Source organism: Callorhinus ursinus, unplaced genomic scaffold (assembly GCF_003265705.2).
Source record: "Callorhinus ursinus isolate GAN/ISIS: 27379988/994484 unplaced genomic scaffold, GSC_fseal_2.0 scaffold10, whole genome shotgun sequence".
NCBI classification, from domain to species: domain Eukaryota; kingdom Metazoa; phylum Chordata; class Mammalia; order Carnivora; family Otariidae; genus Callorhinus; species Callorhinus ursinus.
Genome location: NW_027397072.1, coordinates 1,269,702 through 1,297,102, shown reverse-complemented (window position 1 = coordinate 1,297,102; position 27,401 = coordinate 1,269,702). Strand labels below are relative to the sequence as shown.

The 27,401-nt window shown below is 50.5% G+C and overlaps 1 protein-coding gene across 17 annotated transcripts in view; it reads left to right on the top strand.

The window, feature by feature from the left end:
* MYT1L (myelin transcription factor 1 like) overlaps window positions 1-27,401 on the top strand; it is a 418,463-nt gene that overhangs the window by 312,861 nt on the left and 78,201 nt on the right. For 14 of the 17 annotated variants that reach the window (XM_073896929.1, XM_073896930.1, XM_073896934.1 and 11 more), the window contains 5 exons: window positions 7,670-8,647; window positions 13,002-13,136; window positions 17,478-17,568; window positions 19,200-19,307; window positions 22,954-23,165. In XM_073896929.1, coding sequence (XP_073753030.1) covers window positions 7,670-8,647; window positions 13,002-13,136; window positions 17,478-17,568; window positions 19,200-19,307; window positions 22,954-23,165 — 1,524 coding nt within the window. The remainder of the gene's footprint in view (window positions 1-7,669; window positions 8,648-13,001; window positions 13,137-17,477; window positions 17,569-19,199; window positions 19,308-22,953; window positions 23,166-27,401) is intronic. The other 3 variants (XM_025867562.2, XM_073896942.1, XM_073896939.1) reach the window with 1 other exon arrangement.

Genomic DNA, 27,401 nt, shown 5'->3' with positions numbered 1-27,401 from the left:
GGTGGCTCAGTCGGTGAAGCGTCTTCGGCTCAGGTCATGGTCCCAGGGTCCTGGGATCCAGTCCCGCATCGGGCCCCCTGCTCGGCGGGGAGTCTGCTTCTCTCTCTGCCGCTCCCCCTGCTTATGCTCGCTCGCTCTCTTTAATAATAAATAAAATCTTTAAAAAAAAGTTCTCATGGCAAGAAAAAATATTTTTAAAAAAGAAAGGAACATAACTCACAATTTCTACAAGTTATTATGTAACTTGGGTCCCTTGTGAAAACTCCCATTTTTCCATCAGTTTATCGCCCTTGGCTTACTGGGAATTCTTTAAGGAGGGTTTCACTTATACGATGGACAGCATTTAAAATCAGTAAGACAGAGATCGTCCTCAGACAGTTTGTGAAGATTTTTAGCAGGTGCCTTGACCCTGCCTACACCCTCACCCCCCTTGCCTCTCCACCTGTGGGGCAGCTTCACCGTCCGACCCGAAGATCTAACGCGAGACCTCAAGTGGGACGCAGGACTTCTGAGTTTTCTGACGGGCCGGACGAGGGGCCGAGCCATGCAGCAGATGGGTTGAGGGGTCCAGCGCCAGCCCTGAGACCTCCCCTCCACGTGATCCTCGGGAGAGGTGTCTGCCCACCAGCTCTGCTTGCTCTCACTGAGTTCATTCACTGGAGCTACAAACGTTCTGGGAGCCCTGTCCACATACCAAGCCCCATTCCATGTACTGGAGGTTTGCTGGTGAAAAAAAACAAGTCTAGCTCTGGCCCCCACGAGTCAGGTGGACAAACCAGGCACACTTCTCAGGCTTCATGCTCAGGACCAGCGTTTCGATCACACTCCAAAACCAGGGTGCAGGGCCCTCAAAACGGCCGCAGGACATGAGAGATCAGGAGAGCCAGTCCACATGTGCACAGCGGTCGGCTGGGAGATGGTTTGTGTAAACTGTGTGTTGCATACATATGTGTATAAACGATACACACGGACCTGCACAGGCACACCTCCAGGATACTGTGGGTTCCATTCCAGACCAGTGAGAGAGCAGCCGAACGACTCGTCTGGTTTCTGGATGCACGTACAAGTCGTGTGTACACAGCCCCGTGGTCCGGTAAGTGTGCAATAACATCACGTCTAAACCACGTGCACATGTGCATGAGGACGAATACTTGATTGCTAAAACACGAATACTTGATTGCTAAAACACGCTAGCCGTCGTCTGTGCTTTCAGTGAGTTCTAATCACTGATCACAAATCATAACAAATACAATAATGATGAAAAAGGTTGAAAATTGCGAGAATCACCAAATGAGATGCAGAGACAGGAAGTGAGCAGTTGCTGTGGGAACACTGGCGTCAACAGACATGCTGGACGCGGGGTGTCCGCGGGCCTCCGAACTGTAAAGAGGGCAGTGTCCTCAAAATGAGGTGTGCTTATATATGCTGCAGAAATCAAAGTCAGAGCTCAGCGCCTACGATTTCTTTGTGCTGACCCTGTGCTGGAACACGGGAGCCCCTGGCCACATGCGGTTATCCGCACACAAATCAGTCAGACTTATGAAGTGTGACGTTAGTTTCAACTAATAAAATTACAGAATGTTAACAATGCCTTTCCTGGGTCTCACCAGCCGGCGCGCAGGCTGCCCCTCCTCCTGGAGGCGCGTCCATGACCCACCTCCTCTCCTTCCAGTCTCGGCCCAAACTCGCCTTCGCCGGGCCCTGCTGGTTCCACACAGTGGAGTGGAGAAAGGAAAAAACAAATCAAAGTAGAATCAGACCATGTCTGCATCTGTTGGGCAAAATGAGAGACAAAATCATTACAGAAAAGTAGAGGGGTCCTTTCCAGGACCACTGGGGCGGCCTGGTGAGCCAGGCCCCGCTGCTTTGCCCCGAGACAGCCCTACACTCTCGCATTTTGTGCTAATGAGTGGAGAACACTCAGGAGTCAGACCTCCCATTAGATGTGAATTTAGGAAAGACCTGCCGTTGACCAGTGAACTCAGTGTCCCCTGCCCCACCCCCCAGTGCAGTTCTGGCTCCCTTCTGAGCACTCCTTCAAGTCCAGGAGCTGGGGGCTCCTTGTGAGTCTGGGTGCCGTCCTGCCAGACGGTTTCCACCAAGCCTTCACCAGCTGACTCACGTAACCACACAGAAGCATGGGGACAGAGTTGCCTCTCCTCCTGGAAGCAGAGACAGGACTTCCGCACTCGGATCTTTGTCTCTCCTGGATAGCTGATCTTTCAGATTAGCCCGTTTTTGAATCCCCAGAATATCCGCAAGTTCTGGAGAGAGTGGGGTTACCATGTGAGGGGTGTGGGAAGCCGAGGGTGACCACGGATACAGGACTCACCTCCCTCCCAGGGCACAGGGACACAAACAGGCTGCCTCGACTCTCTGGACCCACATCTCTTCCAATATGAAAGTCTCGATGCAGTCATACCCATGACTCTTTTGTGCACTAACATTCTGTGACCCTAAGAGAAGGACACTGGGCACAGCTGCTGGGCTCTGGAAGAAGCAGGCATCTTTCTGTACTCATGCTGACAAGGGTTGTGAGCACGCATCTCTGCTTGGATCGTTTTAGCCTCCTGTAACCCAGAAGCCACTGCTGAGACAGTGCATATGGGCAGACCTCAACTGAAAGTTCCCCTAAAACTGATAATAACACAAACGACATTGCCGAGTGGACCCCGATTAGGGAATGTGACGAGGTGGGGTCTTCTGGCCGCACGTGCGTGGCAGCCCTCCCCCTCTCAGATCAGCGACTCTCCTTCCATTCCTGCTCAACAAGGGGCTTCAGTGGTTGAGAGTCCCTGGGGTTCAGCCCCTCTTTGTCAGGACAGGCGGGGAGACCTCGGGGAGGGTCCTGGGGCCCTGGTGCTCGTCTCTGGATAAGAGGCTGTTGGACTGACCAGCACCTGGGCAGGTGGGACCCTTCTCTTCTACCTCAGAAGGAAAGATGCTACATCTGTCCTAGAGCACATCTGGGGTATCGGAGGAGGATGAAGGCAGAGGGGAGGGAGCTCACATCCTCTGCCCGGGCTCAGGAAGTGGGCTGGCTGCAGGGATCATGTGGAAGGAGAAGGTCACTGTCAGCAGAGTGGAGAGGTGGCCTCTGTCTACCCTGTGGTCCTCCCCAGCCCCCTCCACAGCCTCACCCCAGGGTGTTTGCTTCCTTCCCACCTTCCCACCTGCTCGATTCCCTCATGCTTTCCAGGAACATGGCGTTATGAAACCAGTGGTCTCTTGAAGTCAGTCCAGGATTCTCCTCATTTCCTAAGCTTCTCTGCATATCTGAATGGACCGAATCTCCACTGGTCAGGCCCCAGGAGTTGACCGGCTCAGCAAGTGACAATCCATACCAGCTTCGGTGGCTGGTGTCATAACGAAATCCTCAGATCATCCCAAACCAACAAAGAAGACGGGAACCGTATGCTACGAAGAGCAAAGGTCTGGCTGGGAAGAGTGTAGAAGGAGCCTCTGGTCTGGTCGAGAGAACAGCACCACCCAGCTGCTGCCCCAGTGGACACAGAGCTGCACGGAATCCCGGACAGCCCCCTGCCCCGCCCGTCAGCAGCAGCGGGACTCCCTGGGCTCCGTCCGCCTCTGTGGGAGGGCGTGGGAGGTGCTCCCAGCCCTGGCTTGGGGCGGCGGGACTCCCTGGGCTCCGCCGTCACTTGTCTTTTTTTAGATCGGTTGTGTATTTGCTTGCCCATGGCTTACTTGAAAGGCTAGAAGAACAGTATAACACAGTCAGGACTAGACATTGAAGGATTTCGGACTTGTGTCTCAGACGTATTCTTTAGAGACAACTAAAAAAGCTAGTGCTGCTAATTATAACGTCATAATCCCCCACATTCTACGCACATCAAATTGTAGTCATGAAGGTGGAGAAGAAACCCTACATGATTTTTGTTTATGATATTTTTTGGTTTCCTAATGGTAACTGTTGAGGATAAATTGTTTAAAACAGTCTGAATCAAGGGAGGTAAAATTCACACCCACGACATTTCAGAAAGTTCATGGAGACACCAAAAGAGCACGTGGGCCGGTCCGCTGAGCAGCCTCTGCCTGCTGGGCCCAGACTCCTCGCCCAGGCCCAGAGTGAAAACCGTACCTCCCCCGCAGGGCTGGACACCGGGGCCGGGGCCGAGGCCGACTGGCCAGTGCTCCATCTGGTGTCTGTTACCCCGGCTTTGCAGGCTGCAGACTGACAACAGAAAACCGTGGAAAGAAAACTGAGATTCTTCCGTCTCCTCCCCAAACTCTTCCTAGTCTTTTCCTTAGCATGTGAACCTACGCTTTTTCATCACATACACATTCTCCCTGGTAGAACATTGGTCACGTGAAGAACGGGTCCAGCTGAGTCCTGAAGTTCTCACATATTCCATCTGTAGGCTGTCGGTGCCCCAGTGTTAGCCCCTGGCCAGCACAGAGAAGTCTGGCCCATGCTTCATGCCCACTTCCACATGTGACCCATTGCATTACGAGCCTCAGCACAACAGAAGGAGGAGGGTAAATTGCCTGAAAAGCCACAACCAGAGATAGAATTCTAGGTGCTCGCCATAAATGATTTTGAACCCTGGAGGAGGCTGGTGCATGGTGGCTGTTTAGGGCCTGCTTGTGGATGGGTTGCTGATGGTTGCCCTCCATCAGCCCACATCATGAAGAGCTGACTTTATTTCACATAGGTTTTCAAATAGTTAGATGCCAGTGACTTGAAAAGTTCCATTAACCTGTAAGGAGTTCTGGCCACTGGCACCATCTTACCCGCCATTCCCAGCTTCACCAGGGGCGGCCACAGGGCCACAGGTGGCGCTGAGCACGGGGACCTGGAGGAAGAGCCACACCTTGCAGTAGGCTGCTTAGCCAGATGTTAACGCGGTTCCCTCGCCTGTCCCCCGACGGGCTCATGTGCCCTGGCACCGGCTCGGTGGGCGCTGCCTCCCCCAGAAGCCCAGCCAGTGCACGTGCAGAGTGCTTTCCGTGCAGGATCTTTACCTGGCACATCCTAGAGATTCCTGTGCATGCTCTCCAAGAGGGGCCGGGCCTCTGGTGCTTGCAGCACCACCCACGTAGTGAGCAGCAGAGGAGGAGCTGGACCAGCTCGAGTTCTTACGTTCCACGTTGATCTTCGCTCTGATGTGCCTGCAACAGCAGTGAGCAAAATCTGCTCTTGCCGAGCCGGCTGTCACTGCTCAAAGCTGGGAGGCATGTCGGCGGCTGTTCTCCCGGTTCCCCCCGCGGCTTCCTGCCTCCTTGTGCATGGCAGCGAGCCTGTGGGTAGTGCACCACGGCTGTTCATCTCCGTGGGTGTGGGTGGCTCAGGAATGGAGTGAGAGAGGGACAGGTGCCCGGTGACCGGAAAGGCAAGGCATACTCCTTCGCTGGGTGGCGCGGAGAGGGCGTGGGGGCTCTTACAAGCTCAGAAATACAGCGAAAACCCGTCCTGTTTGGGACAAATGAACCGACGATAACCCTAGGATTTAGAATGTGGAGAATTAACTGAAGTTACCTAGAACTAACATGTGGTAGGGAGATGAAGAGCTTCACACACGGGGGGTCACTGCCGCGTCCCGCCCCCTCACGGTTTTAGAAGGAGCCAGGAGGTGACACGGGCGTTCCGCCTCCTGTTCACTCCTCCGTCCATCTCCTCCTTCCCGAGTTCTCCAGGATGATGAGACGTGTTTCACAAGAGGAAGTGAAGAGAAAGTCATAAAAATAATACATGTCCCCTGAGCGGGGTTTCTTCTTTGACGCATCTTGGAAAACGCCCCAAGCTGTTGCTTGTTCTTCCGTGTTTTCAAGCGTACGTATAGATCCATGTCGTGGCTGCTTCCTTGCAGGCACAGCAGTGCTGGCCTCAGAACCACCGGTCAGGGTGCAGCGGGGGCTGGCCAGCCCCCCGGGGACTGCTCTTCTAGTCACAGCCCGTGAGCATAAAAGTCAAAGTGTGTAAACTGAGAGGAGAATATAACTTTTATATTTTCAAGAATTCAGTAGAACAGGATTGCCTTCAGCTCTTGCAACCTCGACCCCTCGGCCAAGGGCACAGTCTGCCTTCCACTCATACTTCCCACGTGTTTCTGACGGTGCTCACTGGGTCGGGTTTCTTTCCTCTTACTGCTCTTGGGGAATACATGTATCTTTATACTAAAGAAAAGGATGTATAGGAATTATCCAGAAAAGAGACAATATTTGTTTCATACAACTAGCGAAGCTCTATGACTAACATACGGCAAGTTTGACTTGACGATACTTAGAAAGATGTGTTAGATTTTAAAAAATGTGTTGATTTGCTATGTGGGCCAGCCAAAATTGTTATTGATGCGTTGGTGCCCAAACCTCGTTCACCAGCCAACGCCTCTTCTGAGGGAACAGCGTGAACTCCATCACGGAGGCCCCGGGGACACCCCGACTCAGCTGTTAGCGAACAGGTACTTTGTACTAATCAATACAGCTCATTTCTTCAGTGCATTGATAAACCAGAGCAATTCTTCTTCAGTTTTTTAATCGCAGAAACAAAAGGCGGATGTGACAGTGGCACGGGGTTAACTAAACCCAGTCTAAGGGCTGGGGGGAAGGGACCTCTCGGAGCCCACCCGTTAGTACCTGCATTTGCAACATCCACACCAGCAATCTTGCAGCACAGCGGAGAGAGACGCACGTCCCACATATTTCCTGAGCATTAAACAGAATACATTTCAGGCCAAACATAGGGGCTTTGTGTAATTTTTAACATGGTGTTGTTTCAGCAAGTTGTCCTAAATCCTTTTTTGTGATTGGACATAATGCTCATTCGTACAGTATTTCTACCAGCTCACCAAAATTTTCCTGAGGCTGGGAGGCGGGCGAATGCCGATGTGCCGTGGTCCCATTAACCTCGGCAGCAAATGGCCCACAGGTGCACCACTGACCCCAGTCCTGCACTTTACTGGCATTGGGTCACCACACCGTCTTCTCTCCCTCTCTCTCAAACCTGTAAATGCATGCAGGAACCACCGTTAATTAGCTTTAGTTTCTAAACTCTTACTGCGCTTTCCTGTTGCTTCACTGTGCATCATAATAAATTGTCTGTAGGGTAGAACATTCAAAGTAGCTTAATCCGGTCCAAACATGTGCTTCTGATACTGAACGCCCAGGGTAGGTGATGGCGTCACTGTATATGAGCCTGAGGCCTTCCGCTGCGGTGCCTGAGCATCCCTGCGAAAACACACAATTTCAAAGCAATTTCTGCGAACATCTGTTTAAGAGTTAGTATCGAGTAAAGTTCATGAACTCTTAGAAAGCCTGGTAATATGATGAGTGTAATTATCACGCATCTGCTTGGGCTGCAAATCAGTAAAGCCAATGAAAAAATAAAAGTCACGTGTAAAATTTAGAATGAAAAATTAATATTTTAAAATTACATTTCCCACATATACTGGTTTGTTTTAAGAATAATTAAGGAAATCAGTAGTTTCTAGCAAGTGCTTCCTGTGGCTTCCCGGTTTTAGCGCCCTCTGCGCCCATTCATGCCACACTGCCTGCCGATCTGCACACGGGACCTAAGTCTCTAGTATGCGGTGAGCAGGGTTTGACGTGCAATTGACTTGCTTTCCATGCTGTTGCAACTAAACTTCAAGTTCTAGCCATTTTTTCCTTTTCTTTTCTTTTTTGTCCCTTTTTTTTTTTATCTTCTTTGCAGAAGACCATCAAATGAGCTGTCACAATACTCGGATAATGCAAGACGCGGAGAAGGACGACAACAACAACGAGGAGTATGACAATTACGATGAGCTGGTGGCCAAGTCCTTGTTGAACCTCGGCAAGATCGCTGAGGACGCGGCCTACCGGGCCAGGACGGAGTCGGAGATGAACAGCAACACCTCCACCAGCCTGGAAGACGGCAGCGACCGGAACGAGACCCTGGGCCGGAAAAGCGAGCTGAGCCTGGACCTGGACAGTGACGTCGTGAGAGAGACGGTGGACTCCCTGAAGCTGCTGGCCCAAGGACACGGGGTGGTGCTCTCAGAGAACCTCAACGACAGAGCATACGCGGACTCTCTGTCGCAGCAGGACGGCAGGAACATGAACTATGTGATGCTGGGGAAGCCCATGAACAACGGGCTCATGGACAAGATGGTGGAGGAGAGCGATGAGGAGGTGTGTCTGAGCAGCCTGGAGTGCCTGAGGAATCAGTGCTTCGATCTGGCCCGGAAACTGAGTGAGACAAACCCGCAGGACAGGACCCAGCCGCAGAACATGAACATCCGTCAGCACGTCCGTCCAGAGGACGACTTCGCGGGGAGGACGCCGGACAGGAACTACTCCGACATGATGAACCTGATGCGGCTCGAGGAGCAGCTGAGCCCCAGGTCTAGAACTTTCTCCAGCTGCGCAAAGGAGGACGGGTACCACGAACGAGATGACGACACCACCTCCGTGAACTCAGACAGGTCTGAGGAGGTGTTTGACATGACCAAGGGAAACCTGACCCTCCTGGAGAAAGCCATTGCTCTGGAAACAGAGAGAGCGAAGGCCATGAGGGACAAGATGGCGATGGAGGCCGGAAGGCGGGACAGTGTGCGGTCGTATGAGGAGCAGTCGCCAAGACAGCTTCCCGGGGAGGAGAGGAAGCCCAAGTCCAGTGACAGCCATGTCAAAAAGCCATACTATGGTAAAGGTAATATTTCTACCTAACGTAAGTTGCCCCATGAGGACAGGAGCTAGGGTGACCGATGCCGACGACAGTCTACAAATGACGTGGGCATCACACTAGGTCACATCACTAATGCAGATCTCTTAGAGCTGGCTACAGAATCCTAGTCTGTGTTTCTGGAGAGCCAGTAAAATATTTGTCTGGAAAGGCACAAAGCAGCTCGATGTCCTGTGATCAGAGCAGATGAGGAACATGATATCTCAGCGGGAGACACTTGCCTTGGAAAGACAGGGCTAGTGCGCAAACGTGTCATGTGATAGAAGACACTAGAATGAGCCTGTGTTCTTACAGACGAACCACAGTCCGTGTGGAAGGGCAAAGGCTTGCATAACAATTAGCCGATCGGGGATGAAACACATATTTTATGTATTGGATTGGGTAGGTGGCATCATGATTTATAAAATTATCACCAAATGACAGTTATTGATGAACCCCCCCCCCACAGAAAACATCCCTGATAGAAATTGAACAGTAACAGAATGGCCGATAACATAAGACAAGGGCAATGACTGCACATTAATTATCCTAAGATAGTAAGTAATGGGAGCCATTTGCTATGCAAGCCATGGTGTGTCCTAAGCTGAGATCAATAGTAATTTCTTTACTATACTCATTCCTACTCACTGATTCCATTCCATTTTGGAAACAGTTATGGCGCCTACTTTATGTTAAAATACTCAAAACCATCCAACATGAGACTTTGGGCAGATTCTCATTTATGAAGTGCCAGGGCCCATATTTGCATCTATGTTTATATTTCAACATACACATATATAGTCCGTACATCTACGAAGTGTATGAACATACACTGAGTGAATGACTGACCCCATGTTTGCAGTAAGAACCATGTCCACTTGTGATACGAGCTGGTTATGATTTAACCCCATGTGGAAACTCGAGGCTGTGGGTAGCTCGCTTACAAAAACTACGTCAGAAGCAGTTTCAAAAATGAAATTCGTAATTCCTTAAATCCTTCCATATTAGTACCAAAAAAGATCTTCTGTCTTACATTGTTTTCTGTTCCTTATAAAGACCTGAGTTTCCTCACTGTGGATCTGATGATGAGGTTCAGGAATTTGGTTTGAAAATCAGTTGCTATGGAAACCTCGAACAATCAGAGAACCTGTTTCTTCTGTTACGACCTAGGTGTGTAGTCTCCTCTCAATGTGTGCACTTGCTATAACCAAGCCCAGTGGAGACAAACCTCAGCCAGAGGCCCGTCGGGGTCTTGATCTGGCAGGGGCCTGAGCGCTGACCGCCGTTTCGGACAGGAGGTGAAGGGAGACCCCTGGGAGGAGCAGCGTAGAGGAAGGGTTCGTTTCTTAAAGGCGACAGGGTCTAGCCCAGCAGAGCATCAGGCTTGCTTTGGGTGCAGTGAAGTTGACGAAACGGCATGGATGCTCATAACTGTCATGCAATCTGGCAGAATGCTTTAGCTGGATAGTTGAGAATCATATAGGAACAAACATTTTTAGGAAGAAATAGTGTCCCTTCTCACGGGTGGCTCAGTTGGACAAATCCACGTTGGGCTTCCGTGTTAGAAGTCCATAGAGCGGGTTTCACGGTGGAGCGGGCAGCGGGGAATGTGGCACGGGCCTTGGGGAACGTGTGGGCTCACTGGGCATCGCAGATGCCATGCCGCCCTGGTTTCTTTGCCTTCCGTGCTTCCCTTACGCCCAGCAGCTTTCTGTAGATTCTTACTCGTTTTGCTTTGTTATTGCTATTTGGTTTTATTTTGTTTCTTGCAAGGAATGGAATTCAAACCGCTTGCTTCCCTTCAGTAAATGGGGCAGAGGTAGAAACGAACAGCAAAACCTGAGATGCGCTTTTCCCTGAAACGGGGGGAGGGTTGGGGCGTGGACCTTCCAAATGAGTCAGGAAGCATTGACTCCTGCCTCTACCAGTTTCTGTAGATTTCTTCCTCTGAGCAAAGCTCCTCCATTTCATATGTGTGCTCCAGCTCATTCCCAGGTTCTTCTCAGGATATCCATAGGTATGTTCAGAACCAATTAAATAAAACCAAGCAGGGACACCAGAGTGGGGCAAGGAGACAAATGCCCTCCTTATTAAAAAAAAAAAAAAATACATTCTGTGACTTTTCACCAACACGGCCAATGGACAATTCTTACAACCTCATAGCATACCAATAATCTTTATTTCGAGCTTCGTTGTTATTTTATTGTACCAATTCTCATTTATACATGATCTCCTCAAAATGATTTAAATTATAAATGAGTAACCTTTCCAAAATCTTGAGCTAAAGCAAAAGACGTCCGTCAGGAAACTCCTCTTTCTTCTCCTCAAACATCCACTTGGAAGGGAGGGGAGCAAGCTAAATTCAGCGCACAGTTTTTTTGTTTTTTTTTTTTTTCCTAGACGTTCTTGCAGGGTTTTCGGTTGAATTACCGGTCTGTTTGCTTGCTTGGTTGCTTTGTGTTTGCTTGAATGTTTACCTTCAAGATGAATTGGGATTTCCGGAACCCAGCATGCAAGGGGAGGGATGGCGGAGGCAAGCGGCATCGAGAGGAGATTATACCCTTGTGTCCTCCAGAGCTGAAATTGTTTGAGCCACTCGTTTCTATGCAGATCTGCACTTAACTTCAGAACACTTTGGAAATCTGCGCTATAATATAACTTGTTAGGAAACTGTACGTGTACTAATGAAGAAGAGTCACTTAATGATGAATAATAGTTACTATTTAGGGGTTTTTTTTTTACCTTTTAAACACTATTTACATTTAACTTATAATCTTCAATAATGAATATTTTCCTGTGAAACTGTTACTGTGCACTTACTCTTTTATATTTACATTAATTAAATCGTACTAATATTATTATGAAACTACCCAAAAGGCAATAAAATGCTAGGCTTCTTGATTGCATGTGTAAGAGAAGCCCCAGTAAGATATTTACAAACGAAAGCTGCAACAACAGAATATCAGGTTGTCTTTGGAGACTCTTGCGGCTGTATCTAGGGTATGCCCCTCAACCAGGGCACTAATTCACAGACCCAGGACCTGAAAGATGAATTACCTAGAATAAAATCCTAGCTAAAAAAAGAAAGGGGGGTGAGTTTTTTATATAAACATAAAATTGCTTATATATTCCTGTGAGCCCTTTGTCTATTTCAAGGTCACATGCATGTAAGAATTCAAAAAAACTTGAACCAAACATACATTTTCTCGCTGTCACGATTGGCCTGGTGAATGAGACATGGCTAGGAGAGTGTTACACCCTAAGGAGACGTTAACCACGCCCTTCCTGGACCAAACCAGCGTAGTCACTGTCTGTTGATGGTGTGTGCAACTGGTTTTCAAAAACTGACTCAAAAATAATGTTTTGCCCACTTTCATTACTACTTGGTCTGAGCTTTATCTTAGAAATATCTTCCGGAGCTATTTTCTGCACACTGATGAACTGTGGTCAATTCTGGATATAGAAATCATTTTGCCAGCAGTAGCATTGTATTTCTGGAATTTGGCATTCAAGTGTTGACCAAAGGTCTGCTCTGCTCCTTCCTCGACTGGGGTTGCAGAGAGCCAACCAGGCTGTGTAAAACCATTACCTCTTAATTTTGTGTATGCATGCACAGCTTCGTAAGATCCTTCCTCTGGTTCCAAGTGCAGATGAAGAAATCGAGGCAAACGATTGCTCCAGCAGCTTCTGAAACTTTTTTTTTTTTTTTTATTGCCCATCTCCCCTGTCGGGTGGGATTTTCACCATTCTGGTCATTTGCTTACAGTGCCTTCTAAGAGTTCAGCTTATTTTCAGAAAATCTCTGAATCGGTGGGCTGTGGAGCAGTGTCGCAAGATGACAACCTCCAACAGCAGTAAAATTTTGCACCTCAGAGTGTAAACGATTCGAGCGCCCGATAAGACAGAAACCGTCGAATGGCGGAGTGTTTGAACGGCATCGTGCTCCCTGGTTGAATTTCACAGAGTGATTGTTGGGGATCGTCGAGTGGTCTGGCTCTCTGAGAAGGTCACTGTCTCATCATTATTTACGTTGATTTCTTTGAGCAACACAGCTTATCATGTAACACACGGGAAAATCATTAATCATGAGCTAAGGTAGGGAGAGTCTTTTTTTTTCTACCAGCAAAGAAAGTAAAATATTTTGTGATCCATGATTACGCTGTTTAAGGTCAAAAAAATCACCCAAAACCAAAGAAGTACCTATGCAAGTCTATGTCACAGCCTGTCCCCTGACACCTGCTTTTTTTCTCTATTTATCAAGGTCTCTTCAGGTTGTTAATTAATCATCTTTGTCTTGGTTGGGTAAAAAATTCATTCTCTTGACACCTGTTGTCGCTTTTAGATCCCTCGAGAGCAGAAAAGAAAGAGAGCAAGTGTCCCACCCCGGGGTGTGATGGAACCGGCCACGTAACCGGGCTTTACCCACATCACCGCAGTCTGTCCGGATGCCCGCACAAAGATAGGGTCCCTCCGGAAAGTAAGTCCATGTTCTACCAATGCCCGTGGGGGCGTGCACGCCCACGGCCCTGTCTGTGTCAGCCACGTGCCTCTGTCATTCCATGTCAGTGAAGTCCAACCTTGAACCTCGTCTCCCTGCCCCTCCTCATCCTGAGCTGCCTGCAGAGGCTGTCCGATGGCCCAGGACGGCAGCCCACCGCCCAGCGTGGGTCCCTAGCGGACGGGCTGGGACTCTGTTCCCATTTTCATTTCTAACTTACTGGGGACCTTGGGCAAGTCACTTGTCCCCTCATCTCTCACAAATCATACAAGAGATCTCAGATAGTCTCTACCCCACCCCTGCAGAGCTGAACTCCCATGAATCCGCGAGAGAAAGGTCCTTGAGCCTCCTCTTGCCCAGTGATCTAGACTTCTGTATGGATGAGCCGGTACTGGTGGTTGTATTTTATCGCATTTCGCTTGTAAAGTCTGCTTCATGTCACAGCTGTCCCAACATTTCCACACAAACAAACCTTAGTTTAAATCGGGTGGGTCCAGATCAGAAGCATTCTTTTAGTTAGGTTCTGAGAATGTACAATTTATTATGAACACAACTACATTTATTTTGAAACTGAAATGATGTACACATCTTTTATTTATCTTTTTCTCAGCGCATAAAGTTTGCCAGCTATTTAGATACAATTAGTATTGATTGCTCAGGGGAAAAGGCACATTTTCAGAAATGACAAGATGAGTCTACGGTCTTGATTTTGAGCCTAAGGTATGTTGAGGATTTTCCTCGTGAACTGAGACACAATTTCTAGTAGGCAAAATGGAATAGCTTGGCTGAGATGCGTCAGGATGACCAGGTGATTGTTTAGAGGAGTTTCTGAGGGTTGTCCCATCAAAACGGCTAACTTTGGAGTTCTTGAGGCGCAAATCTGTCAGAACAAAGAGAGGTTCCTAGCAGTAGCTGAAGCTTCGAAACAGGTTTAGCTGAACATTTTCAGATGAAATATTTTTAGAAGCTGTTGTGCTGCCAGGTTTTCGAATGGCTACTGAAGATAAGAAACCCGTGTTTCTGGTAACTGCCGTGTGAACAGGCGTGCAGAGTAAGGAGGGGAACGCATTTGAGTGCATGGCCGTGCCCGTGTGTTACATGAGCAGGAGCCAGCATGGTCTGAACGCAACAGCTTCCGCGTCTGAGCGCCGTCCGAGCCGGCCGCTCCGCCCGCACCGGCACGCGCAGCCTCGCTCACTCCCCAGCGAGCCCAGCTGGGCGCCATCGGCCCCAGTTCCCCCACAAGGGAAGTGGGGAGCAGAAGGCCTCACCCTCTCCTCCCCGGGCTTAGCTCGGTGCCTGGCAAACTGAAGACGCTCCACGTCTGCCAGCCACCGTGGGCAGGTACCGGCTTGCCAGAGCAGAGAGCAGAGCCCAGATCTCAGGCCCCATCTGTCAGAATCCCGAGCCTGTCCCTTTGCCCTGGGCCTGGCTTGCTGCTCTGGCCTCGGTCGGTGCGGGCCGAGACTCTGGGCGTGCCATGGCCGCTCTGTGCACTGAGGTGTGAGGACCGGCACTGACCTCTTAGGGAGAGCTTCCTGATGCAATTTTTCTAGAAGGCACACGTTTTCACCTCCCGAGTAGAAAATCTGTTCCTCTCCCTGGCTGAGGAATTCTCCCGACTCCTTATTTTCGCAGGAAAAGTCTACATGTAGTAGGAACAGGGGCTGTGCTCCCGCAGACCAGGGGTCAGCCCGCACCTGGGCTTACCTTCACCCAGAGGAGGTGGGAGGTCCACTCAACACCAATCTTGAGACCGCCTTCCAGAGCATCTACAGAAAACCGTTTCTAAATACTTACACGTAGTTCTTTACAGTACATAAGAACTTAAAAAGAGAAAAAATTAGAATCCTCGGGGGGCATATCTTTTTTTTAGGCTTAAGATTTTTTCCATTTTTTTTCTGGGCCAGTCTCCCCCAGTCATCCTTTCTGTCCGATTGAAGGTGGTCGAGTAGTCAGTTGGTAGCTCACTGCACTAGAAACACCGAGGACACACCACTGGACAGGATGTGGTTCCGCACCCCCCCAAGAGCTCCCAGCGCAGCTGAGAGGGGGCCGTGCACTCAAGACAGAAGGTGACTGCAGTGGGAGGGGCTCCCTGGCCAGTGACTCACACCTGAGACATCAGGCTGCCCAAGGGACCCGCAGGCTTCCCTGGGGTCGCAGTGAGCTGGCCCTGAGGGAGAGGAGGGGTCCGCGGCTTGTCCAGGGGCTGTCGTGGTCGTCCACACAGGACACCAGGGGTGTTGGAGGCAGTGGCCAGGGGTGGAAAGTCTGGGAGGAGTTCAAGATGCGCTCCAGACACAGGCGGGCATGAAAGAGGAGAGAGGGAGGGGCAGGAGGTGATGCGGAGAATCCCCACCTGGCAGCCATAAGGAGGGACTCCGCCGGTGGATGTAGCGTGGGAGGAGCGGGCGGCACTAAGGGAGGACAGGGGAGCCCCGCGGCCCCCGGCTGGCGGGGAGGGCCGGGGGCTCCGGGTCTGGAGGGCTCGGCTGCAGAGGCGGCTCCCGGGACCTGCTTTCTCAGCACTGCGGCAGAAACCAAGGAGAGGAGGCAAAAGCAGGAATGGGAGCTGAAAATGGGAGTTTGGGAGATGAGTGTGTAGAATGCAAAGCCGAGGAAGAGGGAGCAGAGCTGTCCTGGAAAGCTCCGGCCCATGCGGGGAGGCCCGAGGAGGAAGTCCGGGGTGACAGACAGCAGAGGTCACTGACGGCTCAGGGGGGGGGGGGGGGGATGCACGGGAGCCGCAGATGCAGCGGAGGTTTGAGGACCGTGTGGGGCTGAGAGATGGGGGCAGGGCGCAGCCGCAGGACAGCAGAGCGGGCTCAGCCCGGCCCCCGCCGACCCGGCTGGGAAGGAGTCGCGTCTACACTCGCGGGACAGACCGCGGCCATCTGCTTGGGATCTGTGCCACGCCCAGGTGCCGAAGGTCTGCTATCTCCAGGGAAGACTTTATTTCGAAAAGTGTAGCATCCACGGAAAGGAAAGACATATTGATTTGAGAGGGAGGCCGTGTCATGGGAAGGGTTTATGTGATGCCCTAACAGGAAGATGGGAAAATCGTCCAAAGCAAGAACGACGTAGGTGAATCCAGGCCCTGGAGGGGAGAGTGGAGGCCAGGTGGGAGCGCAGAATGAAGCCTCGTGTGGGAGACGGGGAGCAAGCAGGCAGGGCCCGGGGCCAGGTCCCCGGGAGGGAGGCCTCCTGACACCCCTCCAACCAGCCCCCCAACACACGGTGAGCCAAAGGCTGGCTCATCCTCATTCTATCAGTGCTTACTGAGCATCAACCATATGTCAGGAGAACACGGGAGCCACGGAACTAAAGATGAAGCCAGAATGTAGCCACTCTGTAAGGACCTGGTCAGGAGGGAGGACAACTCCCAGTGGGAATATAGCATGTAGATTTCGGGGGAGAGAGCGATTGTTCTAGAGAAGGAGGAAAATCGTAGAGGATTCATAACCAGTTGGGCAGACTTTGTTTCTCATGGTCCTGCTGTGAGGTAAACCTCGCTGGCAGGGAAAGCGCCCCCAGGTCTTCCTGCCACAATGCAGACAGTCATGTGGGGGCCAGGGCTGGGGTCAGTCCTCATGGCTTCCCACTGGCACCTGTCACCCAGCAGCACGGGCTCACTGAGGACCAGACAGGAGAAGGCATGCAAACTGTCCAGGCCTGTTACTGCCCCACGTAAACTCAAACACTATCTCCCAGCAGCAGGCTGCTTGCCTTGCCTCCTCCCACTGTGGCACCCCACCCCACAGGGTCCCCGTGCGGACTTCACAGGGTACACAGCATAACACTTACTATTCTAGCTCATCCCGTTGGCAGAATAATACAACATTTGCTTCCCAGATGAAAAGTCATTATTTAATTCATTCTATTTACAAATTAGGTTTGAGTGTCTCTATTCACCCATGATCACTGTGCCTTCATCATACTGTGTGTTTCCAGAGCACAGGCATGTTTTAAAAATTACCAATCTACGTGCTGTTACGTGGCTAAACGATATTCGGGCTGATGTGTGGGAGATGTAGAGAGGCCCTGCTTCCCTGCCCCCTCTGGAGCAAGTCGGCTACCACGTTCCCGACCTCCACAGCCCCCACCCCATGCACCCTGCTTTGCATGCCAATGACACTAAGGTTGAGACAACCTTCTTCTCCTTCCTACATGTGTTTCCTGACCATGTCCATTACAAATGTGTGTAGGACTGTCCATTGTAAACTAACCCAGCTTTTGTTAAAATGATTGCATATTCTTGTATTCGGACCATTTCTATGTTTTAATGCTGGGCTGTCTTCTCTGCCTCTCCTTGTCAAGTTCTTGCCATGCATGAGAATGTTCTCAAGTGTCCCACTCCGGGCTGCACAGGGCGAGGGCATGTAAATAGCAACAGGAACTCGCACAGAAGGTAAGCAAAGCGCTCCTGTGCCCCACGCCGGTGCGGGGAAGGTGGTTCCCTGACAGCCACACCCGTACCTCCTCCGGAGGGAGTGCACCCCTGCATACCTCCCCTTCCTGCCCCGGGAGACAGGCCACTCTCTGGGAGCGTATCGTGCATGGGGAAGGCAAATCCTGAGACCCCTTTCTGCAGAGTGGATTTTTTACTTGTCCCACCCACTCATCCTGAGTCCCCCAGAAGGTTCCCTCCTTGGTGTAATATTTAAGATGGATCCACAGAGCCATCTGCAGGGAACGCTCAGTTCCCGTCCAGTGGTGGGGAGGAGCTGTGCTGTGCGCTTCATACAGGGAGGGGTTCTAACGCACGAAGACTGGATGGTCTGTGACCTAACTAGGTTGCCCCCCAAACGCTGCCGAAACCCCAGTCATCAGTGTGGACATCACCAAAACACTAGCAGCTGCCCAAAAGATCTAGTTGGGGAACGTTGGGCATGACCGTGAGCCAGGTAAATAGGCATGCTTGGAATCACACTTTTGCTATGGACAAATTCCAGTTCTCTTTCCTTTCCTATTCTGACTTTCACACAGCTGCTCATAATACTCAGATCATATCAAATACTTCTTTATCAATAGCCGGAGTGATCTGTTAAAATGTATCTTACAGCCTATTCTTTCAGCCTCAGAAGCTCATGTAAAATTATGGCTAAATGAAGGAAACTATTATGAGTTTCATCTTAATTTTTTTCTGTCTGGTAAATTTGGTTACTTGTGTTAAATTCATAATGAAACAAATCACAACCCTGTGCCACTCAGAGATTGTCCTGGGCTTAGTCTGCAGAAGAAAGGAATGATTAGTAGATTGGTAAAAGGCTGATGCTGAGCGCTGTTCAGTATGGTGTTCACAGCATCAGCTCCCTCATCAGTCCTTGGCAATGGTGTGTTTGTGAGACATGATGCACACGTGGGGTACGCATCTGTACCTATGGGTAGCTATCTGTGCAGACACACAAAGAGTAGACACCATGATTTCATGAAGAATAAACGCAAACACAGGAGAGCCAGTCTTCTGTCTCTCCCATAAATATTTAGTTCCAAAAAAACACTTCAGAGTGGTCCTAGAGACCATTCTGCTTTCTTCCCAGTTCCACGCCCCCTCCCGGGGAGGACGTGGACGAGCTGGTCGGGGGGAAGCCCAAGCACTACGGTCATGGCGCTCCCGCAGTCATCTTCTGACACCAGTCAGAGAGCTGCCATTCCTGGGCTTTTTAGGAACTCATCCCACCCAGGCGGCTCGGCCCTCATCTGCAGAAACATCCTAGAGTGGAATCTGTGTCTGCAATTTCAACTTGCTCGTGTCCTCTTGAATGACCCAGAATTCGGCTCACAGTTGCTGGAGAGGGTTGAGTGTGCTTTATGCACGGACGGTCCTCAGCGTCGTCCACTGGAGACCCACAGGACATCATGCATACAACAACCATGGTTATTTCTCCCTCTCTCCTAGCCATCCCCTCAGGAAAACCCACAGCAGGTGTGGGAAGCTGCTTCGGGTCTTCTGGCGCCGACCAAGGGAGAGGGGGAGGGGGCGACGTGTGCCGAGGAGCCGCTGGTGAAGACGATTAAATCCGCTTTCTGTCCTTGCAGCCTCTCTGGATGCCCTATTGCTGCAGCAGAGAAATTGGCAAAGGCCCAAGAGAAACACCAGAGCTGTGATGTGTCCAAGTCCAACCAGGCCTCAGACCGAGTGCTAAGGTACCAAATGCCAAGCAAGTCATGTCATGATCCAGCACGCCCGGGCGCCGGGGGCCCTGGGGGAGGCAGGCAGTCTCACCCCGCGGCAGGAATGCAGGTGGTCGCTTGGTGCGGTTATAAGAGCCAAGCCCCAGGCCCACCCCTCGCCCGCGGGGGTCTGTGTGAGGGCAGGGGGCCACCTGGCCACTCTGGGACTCTGTCTGCCCACTGTAAGTCTTCAAATGAGAGTAGATGATGTGTTTCTGGTTTTCTTTCTGGCCTGGACGTTATTTCGTGATTCTGTGACTGTTAGATGAAAGAGGGAAGCTCCCACCTTAATGAGATGCCCAAAGTAATTTTATCTTAATTTGGAGGACAGGGCGTGGTACCAGCCTGCAGCGTGGCGCCGCCTCGCAGGACGCGCAGAGCTTTTCTCTGTGGGGGAGCCCTCTGAGGGGCCAGCTCCTCTGTCCCCAGACACCCCGAGGGGGCATGGAGGAGCTGGGTGCAGGGCGGCTGAGGGAAGGACCTGAACCCACTCGGTCACTGTCACAGAAAGACCTCGGAGATCACCTGGTCCAGCCCAGGTTGCAGTTTAGACAGGGAGGATTCTGGGAGGGCTGGAGGGAGAAACCCCCCACCCCAGATCCCGCCTATCAACTCTCACCTCCCCTTGTCCCCTTCAAACCATCGCTAGAGGAGACAATGGCAGAGACACACTCCCAGGTCTTCACAGGGTTGTCCTGCAGGCCGCACGGCTGCCCACCTTCTTGAGGGGGGGTGCCCCGGCGCAGGAAGCAGGTCGTCCCTCGGAGGCGGAGTCCACGTTCCACGGTTACGGAGGGAGCAGCGAGCACACACACGCGTGCACACGCACACACACACGTGCACACAACTTTGCTTCCATTACATTATTTCTTTTAGGATAAATCACTTGGGAAAAAGCACCATTTAAGTGGCATGAACACCTGCTTGGTTTTGTTGTGCATTAGTTTAGTTTTCTGAAGGGATTTTACCATAGTCGTTATGCACCCTTTTGTCCCTCAATGGAAAACAAAATCTTTTTTTTAAAGACTTCATTTATTTATTTGACAGAGAGAGAGGGAACACAAGCAGGGGGAGCGGGAGAGGGAGAAGCAGGCTTCCCGTGGAGCAGGGAGCCCGATGCGGGGCTCGATCCCAGGACCCTGGGACCGTGACCTGAGCCGAAGGCAGATGCTTAACAACTGAGGCACCCAGGTGCCCTGAAAAGTTGAAAACTTTAAGGAAAATGAGAAATACTTAACTAGACAAACACAAGAAAATTAAAACCACTTATAACCCTCCTATTTAGAGATAAACCCTCAATAAACGTTGGTGTACATTCTTGTAGATTTTTCTGTGTGGGGTGCTAGCGGTCTAACACGCTCCCATGAGCCCGCAGCCCCCACCTCCCAGAAGATAAGGTTAGTTAGTGCCAGGTGGGAGCCCTCCCCCTAGGGCTCCGTCCGTCTGAAAAGGAATGGCTGTCAGCCAAGAGAACTGAGAACAGGTAGCAACCAAGGCTCAGGGCTTCTGTCCATGTTTGTCACCTCTAGCCAGACCCCAGAGCTAGAAAGAGCCCTGAGCCCCACTCCTGGGGACCCTCCCGTTGGGCTGAGTGGGCACCACTTGGGAGATGCTTCCCTGGTGGCTGCAGACTGCAAACACCACCCCGTTCAGACACAAGCCTCCACACTGATGCAGAGCCTGAAGCAACAGCCTTTGACCTTGTTTCTGTGGTTTTGTGGCCACGGGTCCCTTTCCACAGGCCAAAGCCATGGAAAACCACTGTAAATGATAATGGAACACATGAGTGTGGGCTGATGTTGTGCATCTACAAACAAGATTCTTTACGCGCCTCTGGCTGGGCATGGCGAGGTGGGTGGGACGGGGCCCGAAGGGAAGCACCCACACCAACCACAGCCTCGTCTCCGGGGTGCTCCCATGCTCCCCAGCTCCCGGGGCACACCTCAGGCCCCAGCGTCCCCGGTGTGGGCAAGGCCTGGCGGACCTGGTCTCCCTGTGTGCATTCCCCATGGTGTCTCCACGCGGGGCACACTCAGTGGGCAAGGAAGGAGACGGAAGGGAGCAAAGAGAAGACACTTGAAATCCATACTCATGGGGCATCTGGGGGGCTCAGTTGGTGATCCCAGGGTCCTGAGATGGAGCCCTGGGTCTGGCTCCCAGCTCAGTGGGGAGCCTGCTTCTCCCTCTCCTTCTGCCTACTGATCCCCCTGCTTGTGCTCACTCTCTCTCTCTCTCCCTCTCTTTCAAATAAATAAAATTTTTTTAAAAATCTTTAGAAATAAATAAATAAATCCACACTCATTTAACTAAGAGTTGAAAAGTCTTCAAGCAGATTGTGCAACAGGAAGACGTAAGGGTTTCCAATCCTGTTCCAATTTTCCACTCCTGGCCGCGGGTGGTGGGCCTCCAGCACAACCTCTGTCCCTCACCAAGAGCCACCTGGTCCCCGACACCTCTGCTCCAAGCCCCACTCCTTCTGAGCTGGTCCTAATCTTCTGAAGGCTTGGGGATCATGCCTTCCCCAGCCCAAACCCTTGGGCCTTGCCCACTGGGCGGAGCAGTTCCCCCATCTGGCCCCAGGTCACCAGCCTCCCGCAAGTGCCCAGAGATGCTGTTAGTGCTCCTGCCTCTCACCTTTGCCCTCTGTAGTTTCTCTCCCTGGATCTTCGCCTGGACGGTTTACCCACCTGTACAGCATACTCCGCAGTGGACTCTTAAAGTAATGTCACGTTCTGCGTGCTCTTTGAAGGCAAAGGCGAGGGTCTGTTCCTGTATATGCACTGCCACAGATTACCTGGTAAAATGCCTCACATGACAGGCATTCAGCGAATCACCACAGTATTTTGTTAATTTGACAAGAATAGGCTGAATAAATGAAATCAAATGTGTTGGTGATTCGATAAAGCTATTAGCCTGAGGGAAGCTGAATGTAGAGCAAAGGGAACCCCTCCACACCACTTGTCTGTAAGTCTAAAGCCATTTCCCCAAACAGTTTAAAAAATCCCACCCATGAGATACAGAAATAGGTGGACACACACATACACACGCAAAACCAGGTATGAGTGTGTAATAACTGAGCGTTCCTCCATTTAAATACTTTCCTCCAGAGTCTGGACTGCTGGATGACCACCCATAAAAATACTGGATGTACCGGCTGCTATTTGTTTTCCATTTTCATGTCCAGCCATGTACATTTTCATCTCGTTTTGGGTCAGCCCATGTCCCTAAGAGTTGTTCTTTATTTCTTCTTATTTTTATTTTAAGGAAAACATCTTACTAGCTCACCTCCTTTGTTGTTAACTCTTCCTCTCTGAAGCCCCTGAGAAAGGAATGCCCAGACGCGGGGTCCTTCCTGTCTTCGCACCTCCTGAGTCCACCCAGCCAGCCAGGGCCCCAAACCGAAAAGGAAATAAGGGGAAAAGTTAAATGTCTCATTTGTGTTCTTCTGGTGCATGCTGACAGTGAGGCAGACGGCTTATTTGGGGCTCTACAATCCCAGCACACAAGGTCTTGGCTCAGGAAGGTGGATTTGAGCGACGTGCCCTAATGCTGACGTGAACCGTGTCTTACCTGAAGCCGCGGGAAAGCAAGCTGTCGATTATTTCTTGTTTGCTTACAGGCCAATGTGCTTTGTAAAGCAGCTCGAGATCCCTCACTACGGCTACAGAAACAACGTCCCCACGACCACGCCTCGCTCCAACCTGGCCAAAGAGCTGGAGAAATATTCCAAGACCTCGTTTGAGTACAACACTTACGACAGCCATACTTATGGCAAGCGGGCCATAGCTCCCAAGGTGCAAACCAGGGATATATCCCCCAAAGGATATGATGGTAGGAGGTGCACACTCTTTAAGTGAGAGTCACGCTTGCCGTTGATAATGTTGTTGTTGTGTATATATCCGTTTCCTACAAGCTGGTCGAGCATGGGGTCACTTGATGGGTACCAAAGAAAGCACACCCACAGGCTGGGCTCCCCTGGGTGCTCCCAGGTGTGGGTGAGCGGAAGCTTGCAGGATGGAGAAAGATGCCCTTCCCTCAATGCTTCCAAAGCAGCACATTCTGGCCACATTCAGAATGTGGAGACAGAGAGCCATTGGCTCATGGTTTCCTGCTGTGGCTGAGGCAGTGTCCTTATCTTCATAAACTTCCTTTCGTGGATGGCTCCAACACAGAGCAACTTGGGAGTGCCAGAGGTATAGCACCCAGAGTTCTTGGCCATTGAGAAACTGTGTTCCCTCAGAGTTCTCAACCTTGGATGCACATTAGAGCCCTCTGGGGAGATTTTAAGCATTCTAATGCCTAGGCTGCACCCTGGACCAACTAAATTGGCATCCCCAGGGATGCTGCCTGTACGGTGACATTATCTCAGTTACCAGTGACTCCAGGGTGCACCCAAGAGCAGACAACTTCTGCTGGTGTCACCGGGCCTCCTTCCAGCAGGTGCCGACCCTGGCCTGTTGCCCCATGGGGAGTGGGTCCAGGCAGGGCCTCCCGTGGTGACGTAGCTGCCATGCATCCAATAAAAACAAAGAGCAGGTAGAACAAATAAAACACCACCTGCCTCTTGGGAAGGGGTAGCTTACTTGCCCTCGTGGGTTCTGAGCCCTCTACCAGCTATTTGAGGTAGCTCCCATTGCTTCCCTGCGTTAACATGGTAAGTCATTGAACGGGAGTGGGGTGACTGCATTTCTCTGATGTCACGTATTTATCTAACTGCATTTCTGCTTCGAATTCTAGGATATGTGGACTGAGTTGGCAAATTTTCCTGACTGGGTTGAGGGGTGTAGAAGTTCTGATGATTTATAAGTCTTATCTTGTTGTTCTGTAGCAGAGGAGAGGAGATGGACCTTTTTTAAAGTTCTTTTAGCTCTCTGAAAAAGATATTTAATTAAAATCATAGCACACAAAAATTTTCATTTAAACTGAATGTTTGGGGAGTTCCAAAACCTCTTTACAATTCAATGTGAGTTGCTGCACGTGTTTCTATGTTAGTCATTCTTTGCCTTAATAACAATTAATATGTATAGTGAGTGAAATTTAGTATTTCTTTGGCATATCACATATTGATTATCCTTGCGTGTATCAATTCATAATATAGAGGAACAAAAATGTAAGTGGAAAAGAGAGTGGCTTAGGGTATAACAGAAAATAATTATTTTTGTTTTATTTAATCATAATTCACCAATTTCTGGTTTGTTATAATTTTATCCTTTTGATCCATTTGATTGCAAATGAAGGATCAAAAAATTGAATTCACATAATTAAGAATTCTGTTTATACAATTTCCAACTCAGCAATATCTCGCAGTGAATGGGGAGGAGTTCCTCTACCTGCTTGTCTCCTGCACCTGTTTGCTGCTATTGGTCTGTATGGCCTGATTCCCTTGACCTCATCATTATGGTTGGACTTTGGGTGAGGTCATGACCAGTAGAGCACATTTTCATGCTTGCAACACCTGTTAGTGGATTCGAAGTCAAACCTACTTGGGTCTATTCTCAGTTCTTCCATTTAGGAGCTGTGTGATATTTGGCAGATTAATCTTTCTGGGTGTTACTTTCCCCCAGAACAGAGAGGTAGTAATAGTGCCCATCCTTTGGACCTCACAGAGCTGTTGTGAGGATCAGCTGACAGCGCTAAAGAGCTGGACAAACTTGTAATTACTGGCATTCATTCTCACCCACCCTGAACATACCTGTTGTCAGAAACCTCGGCTGAGCCAAGCTCTTCAGCTGGCTCACAAGGAAACAAGAATACAGAACAAAAACTTCAATATTAGGTCTTTAAGAAACAAAACAAACAAACAAAAAACAGAAGGAAAGGCAACCTTTTACCATAATTTACTGAGAAGAACCTCAGTGACTCCATTTCTCTCACACTAGATTCACCTAACAGACTTTTAAAACATCAAAGAAAATTCCCATTAAGGATGAGAGTGGCCAGGTCAGTTTTCTTGATAGGATGTAAGCTGAGAGCTGTCCCTGATCCTAGGCACCAGGCAGTAGACACCACAGAGCAACTGTGGTCTGTGGTTACCCTACAAGAATGTCCTCCCCAAGGCTTGCTGCAGGTGCAGAGAACTGAGTCATTGCTCCTAAAGAATAACTGTGAAATGAGCCTGTTGTCGGGGCGGGGAGAGCATAACGCTTGGGAGCAAGGGGCAGGGCCATGGAAATGTCCAACAGGTTATAAAAGTAGGACCTTTCACCCCAGTCTTTGGATATCACACCTTAGATCCTACCACCTGTGTTCAGAAACACTCAACACACATTGATTTAAGTGCCTGCATTTTTCCAGACACTGGCTAGTTGCTGTCTGTCTGTCTGTTTATCTATCCATCCATCCATCCATCCACCCATCCACCCATCAACCCATCAATCCACCCATCCACCCATCCGTCTATCCATCCATCCATCCATCTATCCATCTATGCATCCATCCATCCATCTATCCATCCATCCACCCACCACTTATCAATCCATCCATCCATCCATCCACCCATTCATCTGTCCATCCATCCATCCATCCACCTGTCCACCCATCCATCCATCCATCTATCCATTCATCCATCCATTTATCCATCCTTCCACTCACCAGTCTACCCATCTACCCATCCATTCATCTATCCATCCATCCACTCATCCACCCATCCATCCATCAATCCATCCATCTACCCATCCACCCATCCATATATCCATCCATCCATCCATCCATCCATTCATCTATCCATCCATCCACCCATCAGTCCATCCATCCACCCATCCACCCATCCATCCCTCTATCCATCCATCCATTCATCCACTGATCCATCTATCTGTTCATCCATCCATCCATCCACTCTATCATGTATCATCTATCTACCTCTTCTTTCCTTCTGGATGACAAGTTTCAAGGAAGGGCTAGGGAACAAATGGAAGACAGTGAAATACACACTCATGCAGAAAGTGAAGCAAGGAATCCATTCTGGAGGAATTAGCAGGAGCTTTAACAAAATGGCAAATCTTGTACTTGATCACGAGCTTGAGTAGAAATTATGCAAAGATGAAAGACCCGTGGCCTGACAAGGTGCCTGAGAGCAGGGACAGGCCCTGTGGGGCAGGTGAGGAAACGGCTTTGCATCACTCACCATGCTGAGGAGCTTGGGGCACTCTCCCACAGGGCGTGGAAGTCCACATGCAGAAGTAGTGAAGGAGGGAAGGTGGGAAAGGACAGGGGTTCCCAAACGTGTATGTTGGCCCTGCCTTCTCCCATGAGCACCAGGTTGGCATCTCCCCAGCCTGTTTGTTACAGTGAGCTAAGAATGGCTCTGATATGCTTAAATTGTTGGGTAAAAAAGAAGAGTTTGTGACATGTAAAAATTATGTGAAGTCAAATTTCAGTGTGCATAGGTAAAGCCATATGGGGCCCCGCCGCCCTCATCCATTTGGTCGGTGACTGGTTTCGCACAAGGGCAAAGCCCAGCGGTTGTGCCATAAAAACCTAGACTATTGTCCAGTCCTTTGCAGAAACAGCTGCCAAACTCAGGCTAAAACATCTCCGCTTGCATCTCTGGGCAATTTATCACCACCCCAAGCTTTGTCTAAACCCATACGTTCCCAGAGCTCCCATGGGCTCCCCTCATGAGCCGCCCTCTCTGTCGTTCCCAACTTCCAAATTCTCCAAGCTAAACACTTTCTGATCGGCTTTCAACTTCCTCTTTGCTCCTTAAACTCAGTGCCACCCCAATGTGCTCAACCTCCCATCGTCTACCCCGGCCCCTGTCCAGGCCTCCTGCCGGCAACACCTCCCAGAACTGCTCAGTGGCCGTCCGGGGTGCATCCTCTGGAGCCGGGCCTCTGGCCTCCTCACCCCCGCCCCCAGCCGGCTCTCCCTGGAATGCCCGCCCTCCTGCCCACAGCTGCAGGTGGCTGCCCTGCCGTCCAGCTGATCCCAGAGCCTCTCAGCACTGGGTCCTGTCTCACCCAGCCTGGCCTGCACTCAGCAGGCTTCCTCCTAACTTTCTTCACGATGGTGCTTGTGCAGAACCGGACACCTGTTCTCGGCCCACGTGCAGCTCTGGGTCGCACCCTG